Genomic DNA, 20,869 nt, shown 5'->3' on the forward strand with positions numbered 1-20,869 from the left:
CCCCATTGGGGATGACCGTTTCAGTTTCTTTTTTCAGTCTGTTATTTCTGTGAACAGAGAGAGGAGCTGAAGGTCAATAGATTTTAGTATCTTGAGTGTGTCTGCCGTCTTGCTTGCCTTGTAAACCAACACGATTGGGAGGCTAATTAGACCCCCTCTCAGCTTACTGCTCATCTGCTTGAGTCAGGCATTTTAGGGCACTGGTGTGTCTGTGCAGAAGTGGCACTCTTTGTTTTTTATACATCTTCATTCCTATGTTTGTCTTTTTTCATGGGAGAAGTTTTGGCCAACTTATTCACAAAAAACAAGCAATCCTGCATTGGTGATGCCCAACAAATGGTTTCAAAGGGAGAGCACACACATGAAAAAGACAGCCACTTGAATCTGACATTAATGCAAAGCACTTAACCTTTACTTGAAAACTTAATATACATCCTGGAAATACAGATAATAAAGATACATAGAGAGCAAAATCATGTCATGATGGATATTCGTTCTGTTCGCAGTAACCTTGAAATGGAGCGTGACCAGGTGAATGGCAGCAATATTTTTGGGAAGGTAACAGTGAGAAGCACCCCTAAAAGCATGGATGTCCAAGCTCATAACTGTTTCAGTAACGGTATAAAATATCATAAAGCCACAGTCCACATTGTTAACGTCCTGGGGGGTCAAAACTAAGGACTTGAATTTCATGATTGCCCTCCAACTTAGATCAACCCGCAATTCTTTCATCATAAATAATCTGGGGAGGGGAAAAAAATCAATATAGTCCTACAACGCAAGTATCCTCGATTTCAGCGGAACACGTGAAACGGTCGCGATCGAGTTTGAAACCTGCTGCTGACGCCACAGCTGGCCGACCTAAAATCTGTGAGCTTCAACTCTAGCTGACGATTTGCCGAAACTTCTGGCTTTAAACACATCTCAGCAAAAGCAAGTTTTAAAAAACAAAACAAACAAAAAACGCCTTAAAGTTTCTGCACGGAGCAAGGTGAAGTTGCCTGTGTTCGTTTTTTTTCCTTTTGTTCTGGCAGTGAGAGATGTTTTCATAAACGTGGATCTGTGTTCTGCACGAGATCAAGAAAAGCAAAAGCTGAGAAAGGTGTTTATGTATTTATTCAAGCCTTGCGACCTCTTCAGCTAGGGTAGTCAGGTATTAGTCGTACACTTTCTTTTTTCCCCCAAATCTATAATTAATCATCAGTAAATTCTAGTTCAATCCCAAAAGTCTCGGCTCATGTTAATGCCACGCCCCTTTAGGGGGCGAAACCTTTCACCATCCGTTGGTCAGCCTGCCGACACTTGTCGTTTGCCAACCGGTTAAGTCGAAGTATTATCATACATATTTAAACATTTTTTTTCTTTCTTTCTTTAAAAAGGAAGGACACTACAGTAGTTGACAACTCAAAGTATTAATATGATGCAGATGGGTAATTTTATAAACCTACGGCAGAAAAACGAAAGCAGTTCTTCCTCAAACTGTGTACATGTTCTTCGTCGTGGATCCGCTTTTGCTGGAGGTGTCGTCATGTGACTGGTAGCCAATCAGGGCTTTGTCTGGCACACTCAGACGTTCCCTATACTGCCGCCTGCAGTGGAGAGAAGGAGAGGGAGAGTGGGAGAGAGATAGACGAATGGATGGAGAAGGGAGAGGGGGCAATAATTACAAAATGTACTTCATGCGAATAATGCATTTCAGAGAGAGAGAAAGGAGAGGCAGAGAGAGAGAGAGAGCAGATGGTAATGGCTAAACACAAGTGAAAAATCACACTAAATAAACAGGTGTGCTGAATGAGGCAGAAGCTTCCAAAGGGGCACTGTGAGGAGGACTCAAGAGTCTGGCACCACAGACTCTTCTACTGCTGATTAAAACACTGTTTTCACTTCTTGGCTTTTTTTAGGCTGTATTTTGAGGGCAAAAGCTATTGGATGGTACTACAGTAACTTTATGAGGAACTATAAGAGGCAACAAATATATATATATATATATATATATATATATATATATATATAAAATTGTGTTACACAGGGTCAGCTGGCCACCTCAGATTTTCAAAAAAAAGTCAGCTCTATCATTCATGGATCTGAGTACATTACTATTTCAACATTACTGATTCATATAATGTGTGTGTTTACATTTATATTTACAGGCACACTTCAGCACAAAATTAACTTAACCAGGGGTTATAAGATGTCAGGGGTTTCAACACTACATGTCAGTACAGGAAATATCTGACATAAATTCAACATCAGTGTACTGGTTTCTCTCGGAACGTGGAGAGCTATTTAAAAACACACTGCCACCACCTAGTGGAGATACAGAGAATTTTACTTGTACCAAACAGAGGAGTCCACAGTAGACAGAGCCAGCAAAGAAAGCCTTTGCGTGAACACACGCTAATCCTTCCCTGAAATTTGACAGGGTCTTGTTTGCATGTACTGGACATTATAATCTACCACAGAAACTCTCCCAATCCAAACCTCCAGGAAAACAGGGGGGTAGACTTTGAAAAGCAAAGGTTCAGATGAGAGCACAAACAGGAGCTTTCTGAGTGATAGGTTTTGCAGCAGACTCACCCTATTGTCATGATGGCTTCCCTATTTTGGCAGTTTCCAGTCCAGATGGCTATTTTGTCCCCTTTCGGTCTCACGTTGACAACAGCTCCACAGACATCATCGCTGGCCTCGTCGAAGGACTCGCCGATTAAGCATAACAGCTTCAAAAACAAACAAGCAGTATTAACTTCAAAACAATAAATAAATCAAACAAGAACACATCAGGCCACCCGAATGCACACCACCAACTAGGGCCCAACTGCTCTGCTCCACATCCAACCAGAAAACGGGTGTGCGGTAGAGCTTACGGTCTCCATCCAGTAACGGTCAAGGTCGTTGTGTCTCTGCTGTTTGCTGAGGGTCATTAACCATCTGCCTCCCAGTTTGTTCCTGTCATCTTCCCACATGGGCTTGATCCCATCCTGAAAGGAGACGGTACCACAGGACCCAATGTCACAAAAGGGTCACAAGGTGCAAGTGCTTTGAATGTGCACGCCAAAACGGGTCATGCCAACTTAAGTTCCATGCCATGTCTCTGCTGTGAGGTTTGTTTATCCGCAGTCAAAAGCCATTGCACTTTTAACCCAACCAACATTAAATAAAAAACATTTTCATACAACAATGCTTGAACAGGTAATACACTATAGCCTAGATACTGTAGTATATTATTATATAACACACACTTTGCATATAGAAGCCACCAAGATGTGGCTACTCTCTTTATATCATGAGTGTATGTTCTTTACGCACAAGAGTGCAATTTCGCCCCGTTTGTGTTCTTTACAGCTAGGCCATCTTAAAGAGGTTGGCAGCGATTCCCAGTGTTCGCTGGTCACATTCAAGGTTCTGCCAACTCCGCAAATAAGTGCAGTACATGGTGATGTGAGTGGAAGACCTGCATTGTGAGGGCCTTCGACCATTCCATAAAAACAAACAGCGCTTTACAGGTAACCTTCTATGTGTACTTCAAACTGCTAAATGTATATGTAAATGTTAACTGAGGATCCTCTGTTCATTACTCTTTATAATTTTGCCATTAGCAGATCTCTTGTGATTAACTTTATTTAAAAAGAGATAATTTTGTGTGTCAGGCGGCTGGCCACTGGCTAATAAGTCCCACCTGTCAAACCAAAGGCTCATTAAATACAGGTGTTTGGCAGGAGAGTGAAGGTCACATTCTGAGCAGTTTATTTTGTAACAGCTCTGGTTCCTGTTTTTTTTTTTTTTTTATGGAGGTTGATTTTTAAATGGAAATTATGCACTTTTCAATATTGTTTTGTATATTTTACGTGTGCCGTGTTTTCCAGGACTGTTACAGGCACATTTTCCATTCTGGTCCCAGAGAAATATCCCTCTGCTAATTCTCTGGAAGAATACCACTCTCTACACTGATCTTCTCAGGGCACAGGGGCACGATTTTGCCGTGTGTTTGAAGAGCCCAACGCAATGGCCCCTAAACCAGCATGGCGAGTGTATCTTCTCAGCCACCCTGGCCATTAGCAAAAGAAAGATTCGGCATGTTTGTAGGATTTATCATGGTTATTTATCACAGCCGTTCTTACACCTTTCTCCTGTAGTTAGCTGCTGTGTTAACAAAGTTGTTTGTCTGTTTGCATACAATTCTAATCAATGACTTGGATCAGTATTTAAATTAGCATTGAACCCAAAATAAATAGATAATAAATATAATAAGAAGATATCCAGTTTTTATATTTCCTTATCAATACTCAGGGCCTATCAGGAATGTCTATGAACCCTGCACAACAGAGTAGGTCTTTGGGTTTCATCTTCCTTCCAGCAAGACCGAGCAGAACTCCTAGCAGTGAGTCATTATATGCACAACAGAAAGTGGGAATTTCAAAATGTACACCCTTATCCCAAGAGCAAATTATGGGAAATGTAGTTGATTATGCATGATCTAGATTAGATTAGCATTAATTTCCTGAAGAAAATGTGAAGTGTGGTTGCCTGTTTGCATTATTGACCATACGTGCGAATTTGTGTGCATTGGAATTGCCGTCTCCCTCCCCCCTACATGTCTGGCGCTGGAGCCTGAGACAGAGCAGTAACTTGACACCAGCTGTCTCTGATTGGCTCCATGGCAACAATTTGAATATCAAATGGTAAACTGGTCAGAATAAGGGGATACCAAAGAGCGAACAAAGGCTCATAACTCAAAAACCGTTCATCACAGTGCATGGACATGGTGAGAATCTGCAGAAGTTTTCCTCCATTTTGATGCATAATTTATGCCTGTAGAGCCAGTACTCACAGAGACACGGCAGTTTAAAAAAAAAAAAAAAAACATACTGTTCAAACACGGACACTTACTTCCTATAATTTTGAATTAGTTTTTTTTTTTTTTTTAACCATTTGGGCAACCACACTAAGTATACAAATGTCTCAGATATGGCATGACTTGGTCATGGAATTCCTTGTTAATCAGCAAATATATTTCTGTGGTCTTTTCTTAAACCAGGTTAATTTTGCTCATTTTGTGTTTTGTCAAGCGTCTTGTATCAGACTTACATTTTATGGTTTAACTGCTGCAAAAGCTGATCTTAAGCACCCCAAGAGCCCAGATCTCCACTCTTCATGACTTACCTTAAATAAACAATAGTCACACCCAAATCCAAGCTTGCTAGGTTGCTGTATGTGATTGTATAATCTGGAAGAAAAAAATCAGGAAGATTAATCAGTACATTTGACCACTGATGAGTGTGGCAGTAAGGTCTAAGGTTAACCCTAAGGTTTCTGGTTTGATTCCTAGGTGGGATGCTGCTGTTGTATCATTGGGCAAGGCACTCTACCCCGCTTGTCTGGTTAAATACCAAACTGTACAGATGGGTAACATGTTATAACTGTAAGCTCTATCAATATATTCTGGGTAAGAGCCTCTGCTAATTCAAATGCAGTGTTAAATGTTCATGAAGCATTTTTCGCTACTTCAGGGACTTACACAACCATGAAGGTGTTAATCACAGGCAGAAGGTGTTCCTTCTAACAGCTGGGGCAGAAACTGATCTTGATATTTCCTTCAACCCATGATTTTTCATTTAAAGGTCACCTTGGAACCCACTTGCAGGAGAAAAGGAGCAGGTATGAAATAGAGCACTTCCACATTGCGTGCTTCGGACCTGGGTTCTGTAGCTGGTTTGCGGTATTGTTGACCACTAACTAGAGATTGCGTTAGACTTTCTCGTTGTCCGTTGTTTTGATGGACAGGGTTGTAAAAATTCCATCATAATCTATTATTACCTGTTATTTTAATTTTCATTTTTTAATCATAATAATTAAAGCATATTTCATAGCATTTTCATCATTTTTTAATAATTAATATAAAGAACAAGCTTATAGACTATGCATTTATAAGGGCATGGAGAGAAAAGATGAACAGAGACACTGACCGTGTGGTCACTTTTCATGTCAACACCACACGGGTTATGTACCGAAACCCAGTGCCAATATGGCACCGGTTCCTATACGACCGGTATCTACCGGACCGAATCGCAACGCAGATTTCGGTGCCACTTAATTGCCTGAGCGCTGTCGATTGAAATACTTGCCGTCTGGTGCTCTGAAACGGATGTTACAGTACTGTTATTTAGTGTTAAATTACTGTAGTTGGGTTAGGTTTTATTTATTATGTGAATTTGTTATGTGAAGTGTTTTGTATTTATTTATATTTATATATTTAAGTATACTTTAAATTTTATATATTTAAGTATACTTTAAATTGTTAAGCTAATATATTGTTCAATTTCAAGTTCAATTTTGCCTTAGCAATAAAAAAGCTGTTCTTTAATGTCGTCGACCATCGTTTTGTGCTTTTTTTTTTTAAAAAAAAAACTTAACGGCCCTCGCACGTAACTTATTTTATGCTATGTAGCGTACGTTACATTATATGGTGTGTTATGTTTTCATTACCGTTATTAAGCTTCTCATAGTTTTCACCGCCGCATTTGCTATATTTTTAATGTTAAATTGCCGTTTCCTCAAAGCTAGAATTAGCTAGAATTTTTCCAATCTCGTGTTCTAATCGCACCGGTTTTAGCATAAGCGCTAAACGGCTGATCACACCGGTGTGACTGTACAGGCACCGTTTATGCACCGGTACGGTTTTAAAAGTATCGCTTTAGCACCGGTATCAGAAAAAACCCAGACAATACCCAACCCTAATCTTCCTTCCTCAGCCACGTGAACAGTGCTCCCACTGAACCCGGTACTTCCTCTTGACCTCCTTGCTGCCACTTGCTTGCCCCGTAACATTAGCTGCCACTGGCTGATAAACGTTGTCAGTATTACTTGCTTGTCCTTCGTCCTGCACCCCATCAATCTCTCTTTTTCACCTTGTTTATCAATGCCATCACAATTATTGGGCTTTTTAAAGAAACTTTGGACACTCAGCTGCCGTGACATTTTGCACAACTTGCTTCAAGTAAATTTTGATGTACGGTTTAATCGAGAGTGGGTTAACAAGGAAAACAATTCTATGGTTCTGCGATATGCAGCACCAGTGTAGTACTTGCACCTCAGTATTAAACCACAGCTAAGCTGATAGCATGAGGCAAACGAGGCATGTTTTTCAGCATCACACAGTTCTGATAAATTCATACAGAGCTAGGGGACTGCTTCCTAGCTCGTGTGACAGTATTTCTCTCACTTCTCTATCTGTCTTAGATTAGCCTTGTATTCTAAGGTTAGTCAAGCACAGTACAATCGTCTCGCAGGCGTAGCAGGCCTAGCATGTCCCTCAGCCTACTCCAGACTGTGACGTGGAACGTCATTAAAAACATTGGTTTACCCAGCACTCACTTTGAGTCCTATCTACCCTCGCCATGAATTTCATCACACAAAGTATTTCTGATTTCAATTATTCTGAAAGTGATGTCTTTTTGACACACAGTTTGTGTTCATGACAAGCACGTAGTATATAAAGTTCTAAAAATATTCATCTAACATCCAGGTAATAATTAAGGTTTCAATTAATAAATGTAATTGTTCAAACTCAAGCTTTACAGAGGCCAATATGGCTTGAAAAATAAAGACAAATAACATATTTAAGTCTTTGACAACATTGCCTTTTATGTATCTGTATTTATGTATATGGCTTTGTGACTTCAAATTATGAAAATGCTCAAGTTATTCGAGCATTTTCAGTATTCTTCTTGAGGAAGAGTATTCTTCTGGGAAGGAAAAAAGAAAAAAGTCCTGTTTTCTATTCTCAACAACAGTACAGATATATCACTTGCATGTATAATGTGTGCTAAAGTGTTTCTGAAAAAAACTACACCTGGGAGCAGTTAACACTTTCAACACTCATCTGATCTTTCTTGCAATCAAAACCACTCACATGTGCAACGTTATCACCATTTTCCCATTTTTTTCAGGAGAGAAAGGTGTTCAAAGCCTTAATTTTCAAGGAATTCCATCATGCACTGCTGCTGTGAGGATGGAGCGCAGGATCTATTGTGATGTCATGAACAAAGAGTGGAGGCCAGAGGATGGGAACTTACGCCCAGAAGTCTTCCACTGTGTCAAACTTGGCGATGAGTCGCAGGTTTTCTGTCCAGCTTTTGCTTTTGTCATTTTTGAAATACCAGAGGGCCCATCTGTAGAATGAGCAAGAGAGAAAAATACCTTTCAGAGATTCCCTTTCATTAGACAGGCATTAGGCAGGCTCTTTCCAGTTCATTTTAGGACAGAGCTGTGTCATACTTTCCCAATCGAGTAAGGGAGAGAGCAGGAAGCACAACAATGGAGAACAGGCCTGCTGTTGAGCATCCTCCTGCTAAAGGACACTGTATATATACACACATACATATATACATATGTACACAAACATTCACATATGTACATACATACATACACATATACACACATAAATAAAAGCATAAAGATAAGCATTATATAGGGAGAAATACATGAGAACTCAGTAAGTAATAATAATAGTAATAATAATAATAATAATGTTTTAACTTAAAGAAGAGAGACTGAGGATTGTGGGTCAGGATTTCTGACAGGAGGAGTAAAATTGTTAAAAGAAAAACGACCAGGGGGAGGAGGAAGATCCACACAATTCAAACAGCTGTTGATCTGTTCTCGCTGTCACCGGAGGACGAGGAAAATGAGAGGCAGACATTCAGTGAATACTCCCAGCTCAAGGGTGTCATTCTTCTGGCTAATCCAAGGAGCAGTGGTGGGGCAGCACTGCTGAGTTGTACAGGCGGAGAAATGGCTGGATGGCTTTAAACACGCGTGGCTGTGAAATGCCAGCACTCCCAGCGCGGTTATGTGCCATCTGAGCAGTCTGGGCTCAGAGAGGGTCTTTCTAGCTGTTAACACTGGGTCTTAATGCTGGAATCCTTGCTATTTACAAGGGAAACGGGGGAAAGGGAAAGCACATGTACAATCTGGCAAGCCTGTGACACTATGCCAAGTCCCACGGAGCAGCAAAAATCCACTACTGATGAGAATCTACTATTTCTCAATGATTCCCCATCCAGCAGGTGGGTCCATCCGATAAAGGTGGTGGAAACAGGCCCCGGCGTGTTGCTACAGAGTCGCAGGTGCGCAAGCCCTGCGGTGCTGACAGGATCCCGTCCTCCCTCTCTCCCTCCCGCTCTGTGGCGGAGTGGACAATGCACGTCCGAGCGGCTGGCTGAAAAGGCGGAAAGGCCTGGAAAGAGTCCGCAGAGATGGTGAGGTCAGCGCTTCTCCCCGCCCCCCCGCGCCCCTCTGAATGGGACTGTGGGGGGGAAATCGCTGATAATCTGCTGCTGGCAGTGCCGCCTCTCACGCTCCGGTTTACCCACACTGCTGTCAAGCTCCACCAGCGTCATTCCTTAAAACCCTCCGTTTAGTCTATACACACTTTCAACTCCATCCCCCCACCTAAAAAAACAAGAAACCTACAACTCAATGCACCAAGCCAGTCTGTAATCTAAATGCTCCATAAACAATGGTCATTTTTGACGTGTTGAGTATAATCCTGAAAATCAGTATGGAGACTGCTTGAGGTATATTTGGCCCATCTGGCTTCACTGTCTCTTAGCTACCCTTTCAGACACCAATTCATCCAGATGAACGCATCTACACAAATAACTGGGAGAAACTACTTAAATTTGTTCAGAAAATATCCCAGTTATGGTTAAATCAAAATTCAGCCAGGTTTCAATTCGATCACCCAGGAAGATCATCCAGGTTTTCATTCTGCAATCCTATTTTATTATCCTGAATTTATCCAGCGTTTTGTTCATTCCATTCATGGAAACTCTGAGGTGACCATTCGACCAAACCGGGGCCTCAAACAGCTGATCAACAATGTTTCCAATGCCAGAGCAATCCAAGACATACAGCAGAGTTCTCTAAAGGTGCATGTGCATGCTGCTTCCTCAGCAAAGCCAGGTGGAATCAGAACCTGGTTGCACTCTTTTGCCGTTGGGGAGACCTGATTTAAACAGCCAGGGTGACACATGGCTGGCCCTACAGCCACTTCCTCATTTGGCCACAGCATTTCCGCATTTTCACCTCGCTCCCGCTTGGCGGCAGTGGCGGGATCGGGTCGCACTCTGCGGGTTGATGAATTTAACATGCGTTGGAGGAGTTATCATGTTACCCTGCTGGCTTCCATTATGCCATCTGCTTAAACATGCCCACTTCTTAAAGTGCACCTCCAGTGGTCAACAATTACCTTTTTAATAGCTAGAGAGAGCTTAACTATAACCAATTTGCAATATCCTCTCATCAGAATTGTCAATATTTATAAATAATTACACATACAGAGATGATCTTTCAAAGTATGAACAACGTTATTGTCAGTATATTATTTCGTTACCTAAATGATTATCTAGCAGGTGGCTACCTGCTAACTAGTTTACAATAACCATTACTTTACTAGACAAGTAATACTTCTATGTAGGCCAGCAAAGACATGAACACTAACAGTTTTGTTCCAGTTTGATTGAATTGCCAGTAGAAGTTATGAGACAAACAGGCCAATCAGCTAACCAGCTGAAACTAGCCAATCAGACACTCTGAAACTTGTTGCGAATCCAGATATACCTTACAGTGATTTCCTCATCTAAACATCGCTATGGAATCCATTCAAAACCATACCAATGTAAGAACCTCTTCAAACAGGTACTTCATGTGACTCCCAGTGCAGATGAAATCTAACTTTCTATAAAAGCACTGCTCTAGTCCACCAACCAGCTGTACTGCATTCTACCGTAGCCAAAAATTGACAGCTGGGAACTGGCCATCTGATTGCAACCATCTAGGTACATAACTGTTTTATCCTCTTATGGAGAAATTCTGAGTTACTGTCTAAAGGGATGACAGTTATTTCAACTCATTAGGCAACTATATGCTGGAGACCTATGAAATCACTGACCTGCTTTTTGAATGAATAAAAATGAGGGTTGATATGCTGTTCCACTGGTGCTGGCTATGTGAAACTGAACAGAACACAGATTATCTGCCTTTTGGATTATCTGCCTGCTACCTCCATAAATTACTGTCTCAGTTTTCAGGACTCATTTATTCATGTACAATTCTAAAACAAAACAGCCGCATTATAATATAATAATATTATTATAATTCAATACAATTAAATGGACAGGTTATTTTTGTGGTATTTGTGAGTCAAAACTGTATCAGTATTATGAGTTCAGTTTCATCACGATCACTGCAACCAATGACAGTCCAATAGCAGCATGTCATACGACAAAGTCTGCTAAATTCACTGGGATGCCAAGTTTTTAGATGGTGACTTGCCATAATGATTTCTAAATCAAGAATCCTCTTTCTCTGGGTTTTGTCCTCATTGCTCTGTCTGCCATCGCAGTTAGCCTATTGTGACTTTGGGTGGTAACTGCAAGGCTAAAAGTAAAATCAAGGTGCCACTGGGATTTAAGTGGACTCGGCACACAGCTTAAATTGTCTCCATGCAAGGCCTGCAAAAACAGAACGTAACGTGTTTCACAACTCCCCACCACAAAAATTCAACACAAAACAGTCTTTGATGGGTGTGTGTGGGGGACACCGCAGGATGAAGGACTATAAAATTTCAGTACAAATATCCAATTCATTTAAAGCAAAGAAACTGAAGCTGTAATGAGGGCCTCCGTATGATTAGTCGCACTGCTGTGGTGACCTGTGTCACCATGAATTATGTAAAGAAGGTTCAAGCATGCATAATGAAGGGACAAAGGTACTGGTTGAAAGGAAGTTGTGAACGCATAACTAACTAACTAGTAAATGAAATATATGAGGAAATTTTCAAGGAGCCTCTGGCACCTTGCAGAGTTGACCGTTTAACTGCAGGACCACTGTGGTTGGTAGAAATCACACAGATAAAGTCAGGAGTCTTTCTGTTCTTGACCTTTGACCTTGCAGCCTAAGAATTAGTACAAATTTGGAGGCTCAAAACCCATGTATAATTAACAAATTCAAGAGACTGTAAATTGGGGGGGAAAAATCAAAGCTTGTGACCTGAAAGTCAATAGGGTTCTAGGGAAATGAAATTGAAAATGTATGGAAAATTGGGAATGTTTTGGACTGAAAGTCATTTTTGTGATGGAGCAACAAACTGACTGACAACAGACTCTGTTGACAGAGCGTAATAGTAGCATTATTCTACAACAGCATTCAGCTGTGAAGTGGAAGATGAACATTGTTAATCTGTGGATGTGACTAGAATGTAGGTTTGACTTACTGAACCTGTATGCGGTCAGTATTTGCCAACACCTTGTATTTGTGCAATATGGCAAGATCACCAGTAACATGTGATTGTCCCAGAAGCAACTTCCTGAAGAATACAAAGGTGAGCTGGTGAGCCGGATGTGAATGGAGCTAAATATAGTTCATGTTAAACAGCCGTCACACTTACAATGTCTGATAATGAAATCAGCAAAGTATAACCCTAATGTGTTCAGCTGACCTTAAGTCCACTGCTATAACAACGCTATGGATTGCAGTTGCTATGCTGGCATACTGACAGTGGTTGGAGCAGCTTTCCTCAACATAGATAACTTTGATGGTGGCGAGTTTTATGACCACAAAAACAACGATTTTTTGAGAGGAGCTTGTAGGACTAGAGAACCTGTTGACTATACTAAATTTTCAGAGCCATAAAACTTGATCAGTGTGCTTGGTTTCAAATTCACAATTCACTTCAATCCTTCAGTGTTTATCCAACTCCTCCACAGAGAATTCTTGCTCAATTAAAACAATATAACTGAATATACAATATACAATATAACTGTATAACTGAATTGATATAATTATTTAAACATATCTTTGGCAGAGAAGAGTAATGTGTAGGTCCTTTTTTAAGCCTATGGTAAATAGGCCAATCCCTGACCCAGATGAGTAGATTAGGCTTGGTGGCCAAGCTCAGCAGTGCCACAACGCTAAACCTGCTGCAAAATGTGCCAAACGCTTCCATAATACCACTCCGAGTACCTGATACGTAGATGTAACAGGCCCCTTTCAAGTCATCAGACAGTATAGTCCTACAAACGAGGGAACCAAGTGGCCTGAGAACCAAGTATTGCCTCTGAAGTTCCAAAGCATGGGTGGGAAATGGCACTCCTAGTGAAACATGCTCTGAGCCATTCCAGGTTTCACTACTGCCATGTTCATCTACTGAGACATCCGTAGCTGGCTTCCCCTCACCACACTGGCAAGATCCTCATAAAGCCTAGAATGGCCTGGAGTTACCTCTCTCAACTGCACCTAGTGATAAATAATGAAACCCAGACCCAAAGAGAACTATTATTATGGGGACAACTGCTGGCCAACACCACAAGCTCTGATGCCACAGCGTTCATTTTCGGAGAAGCAGGTGCAAACTGACGGAGGAAATAAAGCCAACACCCCTCGCTCCCCAATTTTTCTAGGTCGCAGCAGATCTGTACTCGGTCAGCTCAAACCCAGGGCGTTCACTTAAGCACTTGATGGAATCTCGTGCTAAAAAGAACACACCTACACAATTTCGCACTCTGAAGACCACAGAAGCAGGCCACCACAGTACCCTGTTACCTGTTTTGCAAAGGGTGTTTAATGTACTGTTCTTGGCTGGAAACTGCAGGAAGAGTCTCAGTGGATCCTTCTTCAGGTTCAGCTCCACGCTGTTTAGAAAAGAGAGAGCGAGAGTAAGAAAAGTTTGCTCAGTTTCACAAGCTGAGTTCGAACAGGTTTGAGTCAAAATGCGTGGAGGTCTGTTGTCTGCTTGCCCTCAGCCTACATAGGGTTCCTGGTGTTTCCCAAGCAGTTTCCCCAAATCTCTTCACATTTAGGACAGCAGTGATTGAATAGCCTGTGGTTTATCCAGGGAGAACGTCTACTGACTGTCCAGTTGCCATATCAAACCACTTATTCAACCTGAATTTGTTCTGGTACGTTCTTTACTTCGGCAACAAAATGCACTCACTATATTTAATACACTATACTGTACTGTCCCCGAAAAGAATAGACTTTTCGCCTGAAGATTAACGTTTTATATCGGTAATCGAATACAGTAATATTAAAAAGTACGGTGAATGTGGTTTGACAAATTCCATGAGCACCTAGCTATTATGAGACCAAGCTATTCTGGAAAGAATTGTTGGTCGTAAATCTGAGACGTTAACAAACTCCTCTTGCCTGTGAATCAAGCAAAAGTGACATCTAGGTGAAATTCCTGATGCGCTGTGGAGAATTTATCATTGATTAGCTTCAGGTTATGTGAGCGTCTGCGGCAGAGGACAATCTTAGATCTGTCACTTCTGATTTACTGAGGTTAGTTAATGTATCGAGGTACCCACTGTACATTACGTTTTAGTTACTGTCAAAAAACTAACGAACTAACGCTAAATTGTACATTAGTCAGGTTGCTGGCTTTTCAATGCACTACTTAAGTGGAAAGGTCAATCCATACCTTGTTAGTTAGTTAACTTCGGTATAGATGTTTATAGCTAGGTTTTATAAGGTTTACGTATACACGGATAGGGAAGTGTCCTGGCTGGCAAGCTAGCTAGCTATATTTTGAAACGCCAGCGTCTCCTTTGATGCAGTGGAGTCGACTCTGTAATTTAATAGGGATACGTATCGGTAGCAACACGTTCTTAGCTAGCGGCATTGAAAGCAAAACGATTGAAACGTACACAAATAAATGACCGATTGGGATTTATTTCAAAGAACGCACAGATAATACTAATTATATTGCTTTTCTGGGCATTACACCCAGACTGCACGAGAATCACTGAGCGGGCTAACGACCAAAGCTAATTAGCTAGCTAGGCTGGTAATGCCGATGCGGTGGGTTGCTTGCTAGCTAGCTAGCAGAAACACACGTGTCTTGCCAGCAATTCTGTCATACAAGCGAATCGTACACGGATGTAGATAATACTGGTTTAAAAATATGTTTCAGCTAACAAAGTTTCCGATCAAATCATATAAAACAGATATATCAACCACAGATGTCTACACCACCACTGTCCAGTCCGTGCTAACCAATTTGTCACCAGCAATACCACCCCTCCATCCTTTAGCCAGCTAGCTAGCATTCTGGGTGAACATGTTGGAACCCAGACAGCATCCCCAATACCGCTTCTGACACTATAGATTCCTTTCAAAACTTTTTGATTGTACCTATATAGTGACTAACTGCTCAGCACATGAACTTAAAGGTATTTATTTGCTGTTTCCTATCGTCTGAGACCTCCAGCTGCCCGACACCTCATTCTCCCTTACCGGCTCCGATGTCGCCATCTTGCCTGTATGATTCTCCGGCCCGTTCGGCGCTAGTGCGTCACACAGCCGCTCGCAGAACTACGGCAGTCAACTTAGTCCATACTACCACCAATTTGACGCAGCCAGCGCCGGTCCTGCGTCTCTATTATGAGTCATTGCTCGTGGTTCCTATTTGAGTCACTTGACTGTGTGCGTGATTGTAACGCTAACTGTATCTCGACGTTTCTGGTAAAAGACAGAGATCTTACTCACTTTTTCAGCGAATTCCTTTTTGTCTGCTTCATCATTTCATTTTATTACCGCTACTGCTAACATGCGACTACTAAATTAAAGTGCTTACGGGGGTTTTCGTTGTAAAAAGGAAGACTGTGTCGTTTAATACGTCACCTCTGGTTTCGTATACTGCTGGACAAAGTATATAAAACTATATATTCAAAGCATATAATAATGGGATAATAGGATATAATAATATGTAATAGGGTGGATAAGGAAACTAAAACGTTGGTCTAGTTACCTTGTCATACCTACCTGAGCTGTTCAGCACATCCTTAGTCCTCATTTCAAGAATGTCATCTGTCCTGTTGATGGACAGAGAGGGACATCCAAGCCTTCTGCCAGTTATGGTGTCAGCTCTTTGTTTTCAATGATCTTCTCTTCTCTCCAGCTTTTAGAGTCTTCCAGTCCTGGGTTTGGTAATTTCAGATGACTTTCCTACTTGTTGACTATGCCTCAAATGTCACACCTTAAACTGGGAGTGATGTGAGCTGTTTCACAGTGTTTTTCCTTCTTTATTGACACAATTCTATAGTGACCTTACCCATTAAAGAACATACTCATATCCAAGTATTATAACTCTTGAATGTGTCTTAATGACTTTTTCAATGCAGTGTATTTGTAAGTAAATAATAGCTGAAGGGAGATAATTACATGCAGAGAACACAAACAGTAACTTTCCTCTGGTGATGCATTGAGGCCTCCTTCTGAGGCCTCAAACCCTCCATTTGTACAGATGAGGAAATATGTTTGCTAAAATGTGGATGCAGTTAGAAGTGTAGATTCTGATATCCAATACCCGCTGAACCCTGTGGACATCAGGGGAAATATTCCATCATATGAGCAGTGAAAGTGTAAATTGATCCAATGTGGAACATCACTGTTTTTGCTGGTAAAGAATCAGAATAGCTCAAAGAATACGGTTCATCACACCACAGCACTACTGAGACTATACCCATTTCATATAGCTTGCTCAGAAAAATTGGTCAGATTATACATTAAGTGCTGACTACATAAAACATACATAAAGGTTACATAAGCATGACATAATTGCTGCATTCAGCATTCATAATATGCAATGCATTACACATCACTCACTTTATCATGCATCATGCAGAAATCTATATTACATCCAACCCTGTGAACAGTTTCACATGACATTGGAACAGCTCTTGCTCCAGCCTTTCCATAAATGTCACATGACACTATTGGCAGGTGTGGATGTGACTTTCATTTCACCATAACTTTTTATAACATGCGATAAAGTGTGACATGTATCATGCTCAATGTATTATTACAGTGTAATGCAGCCATTATGTCATGCATGTGTGGTGTTTATATGTCCCCGTGAGTTGCACCTGATGAATATTATGACTGGAAAAGGAACAATTTTAATGAGGCAGTAAGACATTTGGTGTGGAAATATGTACATTTTTGGTGCTGGACGGACTCTTTTCATCTGGTTGACTACATCTATACTAGTACTGTCTTGGTTAGTATCAGTCAGCATCCCACAGGTTCCAATCTTTTATTGCACAATGGATAGCTCAAGGACAGTTTAAAAGAGGATGCCGAATGAGCAGAGCTTTGGTCCATTTTACAAACAATCTCAAATTTAATCATGAAATGAATTAATAGGAGTCACAAAGGAATGTTTGCAGCCTCCTCTGGAGTTGACAGGAAAGCCAGGATGCTTCAAACACAATAAAGAGTGACAAACTGTGATGCTCCATCAACCCTCACACATTCAACATTGCTGAAGCCCCTTCTCATGGTCTCAAAGCGTGGGTGCTACAGTGAACCCACAAGAGCTCCGTGACCTTGACGGTGCATTCAGTCAGCATTGTACACAAACCCCACCAAAACAGTTCAAGTGCAAAATATAAATATATCTTTATTTTAAAATCACCCATAGAGGTGGGCATCATTAGGAATGCTAAATTTAGGATTTTCCTCAAGTCTGTAAAATTGATAACTAGCATTTATGTACAGTAATTCATTTCAACCAGAAGCAAAAAAAGGAAGCAAAACCTTGGTCTACAACATGGAAAGTACAGTTTCAAAACTCAAGAATATACAACAGTTGGTTTCACATGGAAAAAAATAATAATAAGCTTACATGTAGCTGATGTCCCCTTTACAGTTCTTTTTCTTCTGATAAAGACCTCAGACTTTTTAAAAAAGCTGGTGTTGGTTATATGCCCCCTGTCGTGAGACAGGTTTCAAGTTACACACAGGTACAAACTCAGGAGTCTTCAAGTAAAGCAAGCGGTAATGAAAGTGTCCACGAGACATGTCCTTTCTGCATTAGGTACAGCTCAAAAAGGAGTAGAAGGTTTTCCAAATTATACAGATCTGCCTCACTGCCTTGCGTGTTACAATCATTAATAAAAAACAACAACTTACATTCGTTGTAATTTTGAATAGGCCCTAACTGTCTAAGTGTGAGAGATTCCCACTCATTATGGTGTGAACTTTTTTTAAACAAAACAAAACAAAACAAAACAAAAGATTCATGTCTGGTATACGTTCTGTGACAGGTCCCTTTTCATGTCACTGTAGCGAGAACGAGCTGTCATAATGTGTACATGTAACTGATTTTGGAAGACTATTAAGAAGACATTTTCAGAGTCTGTAGTCTGGATAAATGGAGACTTTTGAACTAAACTACTTCAAATCAGAGAAGAAGAAATAATAGCTAATGACTGACAGCAATCAACTGTTCAGTTCTTATTGAGACCACAATAACCTGGATAGGAGTGATGGTTGGGGCCACAGCTCTAAAAGAATAGTAGCCAGTTTGTTGTCAGTGTCAAGACTTACTGATTCTCTCTGTAAAACTATGATCTGCGTGATAAAGACAGTAGCCTGATGAGTTCCACATTTTGTGCTTTATGCAAGACACCTGCGTGCTGCTGCCTGGGGTCAAAATGCAAGTGGTTTTTGTTTTGTTGTTACATGGGGAATTTCTACAGCTCAAAACCTACCCCAGGGGGCACTTCATGAAAAGTCAAAAGCATTACAAAGCTTTTTTTCCCTCACTGACCAAAGTAGTCTGCTAACTCCATGTTGATTCATAACTTTCAGCTTACTTGGGGAGTATGTATAAACACTTCCAAAAAACACACAAAAGCAATTCCATATGGTAAGGTCAAAACAATGTACAACTTAAATACAAGATATAATTATTTTACAAGTCTTATTTCACAAGCCTGATCACTGAAATGAACAACATACGCAAAATTAAAGGAGACTTCCCTGACAGACATTAGCAAATGACAAACGGCTAACAGTCACCATATTTAAGCGGGTTTCCCTGACTTGCAAGAGACAAACAGTCAAAACAAAAAAAAAATCACTTTTTGTTTCTCTTGGACACAACTGTCAAGACCCACAGCAAAAACAACAGTTTCAGAAGATTACAGACTGCACCCATGCATACATACAAATATGATGATTTGGGGTCCTGAAATGGTGGTGTTTTAAAACAGAAACTTAGAAAAAACTTTGTGAGGTATAACAAGAGACTCTGACTTGGCCATGTGGGTAATTTACCTTACACTGAACAACTTAATGTTCTACCAAACAGAAATTTTGTAAAAACAAAACCTCTTGATTTGTAAACTCAGCACAATCTTGAAATAAAATGATCTAAATCCTTGTAACCAGGGGCTGTACTGTTTTGTTTCATTGCCATGACAAATACTGTCATTCCTCTGTGGTCGGACATTTAATTACTCATTTAATGACCCCATTAGTATGTAGCTTACAACAACATGATGCTGAGGGCATTTTTTTACGGTGAGATGCTGTCTCTGCATGCTGTTTATCATAGTTTCTCTAAGCTGACTTAAGATTAAAATGGCCAAAAGCAAAGATTATTTACTTAGAAAATGAAGCAAACACTAGATGGACTTTCTTTCAGTGATTTTGGGACACTGTAGAACACATTTTCATGGATAGACAACTTAACAAAAAAGTCTTGACATAAAAGGTGTTTTTTTAACTCGATTTGTTGTTTGGTCACAATAACAGTAGCTGTAGATACATTAAAATAAAAAAAACAAAGCAACCCCACAGATAATTGATGTGGCAAGAGCGTGAATCACAGTCGAAGCTGCCACAGATTGATGCTTGATTCACAACAGCACCTTTTGTGATGTGTGGGGTAGACGATGTGCCCAGCTCAACCCCGTTCTCGTGTCATTGCTGCAACACGGCAGCGATGTCATCGCATTACAGAAACGTTACAGTAACGTGTTCATCCGGTCTCCTTAGGATGCTCAAACTACATGAACAATATTTTCCCTCATTGGAGTGACAGAGGAGCATGACCTCATTTCCTGTGCTGGAAACGTGCTAGCACCTGGGGGCGAGGGAGGAGCTTGGCCTCAGCTTTACACGTGGAGGAAAAAATGGAGGGGGACGTCACACAGCCTGAAAGCCCCCCTCCGGACCTCTCTGGGAACTCTGAGTGACCTCATTTTCTAGGTGCGCTTCCCCCACCGCTAACAATGTGGCATGTGTTTGGGTGTCACTCACGTGCGAACGGGTGACGTGGCTCTCGGGGTGGGGGAGGGCTAATTTGCGTGCTTACGTACAAAACAAACATGTATCAGATACTGCCACGGTCAGTCAGTGCAAGGAGGGTCCTCTAAAAGAAAAGCAAAAAACTACTACAGCACCAACAAAAACTTGAGTTGCTTTCTCCTCACTGAAGCTGGTCCTCCCAGGTGGATTTGTCACTCAGCCCTTCTGCGGGTAAAGACCTCAAAAGGCGAGGTTCTCTCTGAAAAGCTCAGCATTTTGGGGGAGAGACGGAGGCCAGCTTAATAAGTGCTGTGCTGTAGGTGATTCAGCTTTACCGCCCCACAGGCTGTGCATGATACAGTATTCAGAGAGGATGCAGCAGACAGACGTGGCTTTAATGCCACTGCACAACTTGGTTCATAATTCCCAAGTGAAACTTCGAGGGTGTCTTTTGCGGGTTTATGGTTGTGGTTGCTTCTCTTAACCTTCAAAGACAGCTAAGGTACAGTAACACCATCTGAAAACTGCACTTTCTACTGCAGTCCAGGTGAGGAAAGTACAGTACACAGTTACGCCCATTTTGACGGGTGAAACAAATAGGCAGTTTTGTGAGAACGAGCACCAGAAATTAAAGTGGCTAAGAATTTCACATCAAGACTCGGGAAAATGTAATTTTGTGCACCATCAATTTCAACCATGGAGCAGGTGAAAACACCTGCTGCTTCCGATTGGTTGGTGTTTGTACATACATTATCTCAGCTTTGGGCACGGA

The 20,869-nt window shown here is 41.1% G+C and overlaps 1 protein-coding gene across 1 annotated transcript; it reads right to left on the minus strand.

The window, feature by feature from the left end:
• Positions 1-422: 422 nt before the first annotated feature.
• Positions 423-15,390, minus strand: eif4e1c (eukaryotic translation initiation factor 4E family member 1c). Its single transcript, XM_036546359.1, has 7 exons — positions 15,295-15,390; positions 13,603-13,691; positions 8,073-8,168; positions 5,161-5,224; positions 2,865-2,978; positions 2,578-2,717; positions 423-1,589 (listed from the first exon to the last, which is right to left on the minus strand). The coding sequence occupies exons 1-7, from the start codon at positions 15,310-15,312 to the stop codon at positions 1,475-1,477; spliced, it is 636 nt and encodes a 211-aa protein (XP_036402252.1). The 5' UTR covers positions 15,313-15,390; the 3' UTR covers positions 423-1,474.
• Between the last annotated feature and the right edge of the window lie 5,479 nt (positions 15,391-20,869).

Source organism: Megalops cyprinoides, chromosome 15 (assembly GCF_013368585.1).
Source record: "Megalops cyprinoides isolate fMegCyp1 chromosome 15, fMegCyp1.pri, whole genome shotgun sequence".
Lineage (NCBI taxonomy): Eukaryota > Metazoa > Chordata > Actinopteri > Elopiformes > Megalopidae > Megalops > Megalops cyprinoides.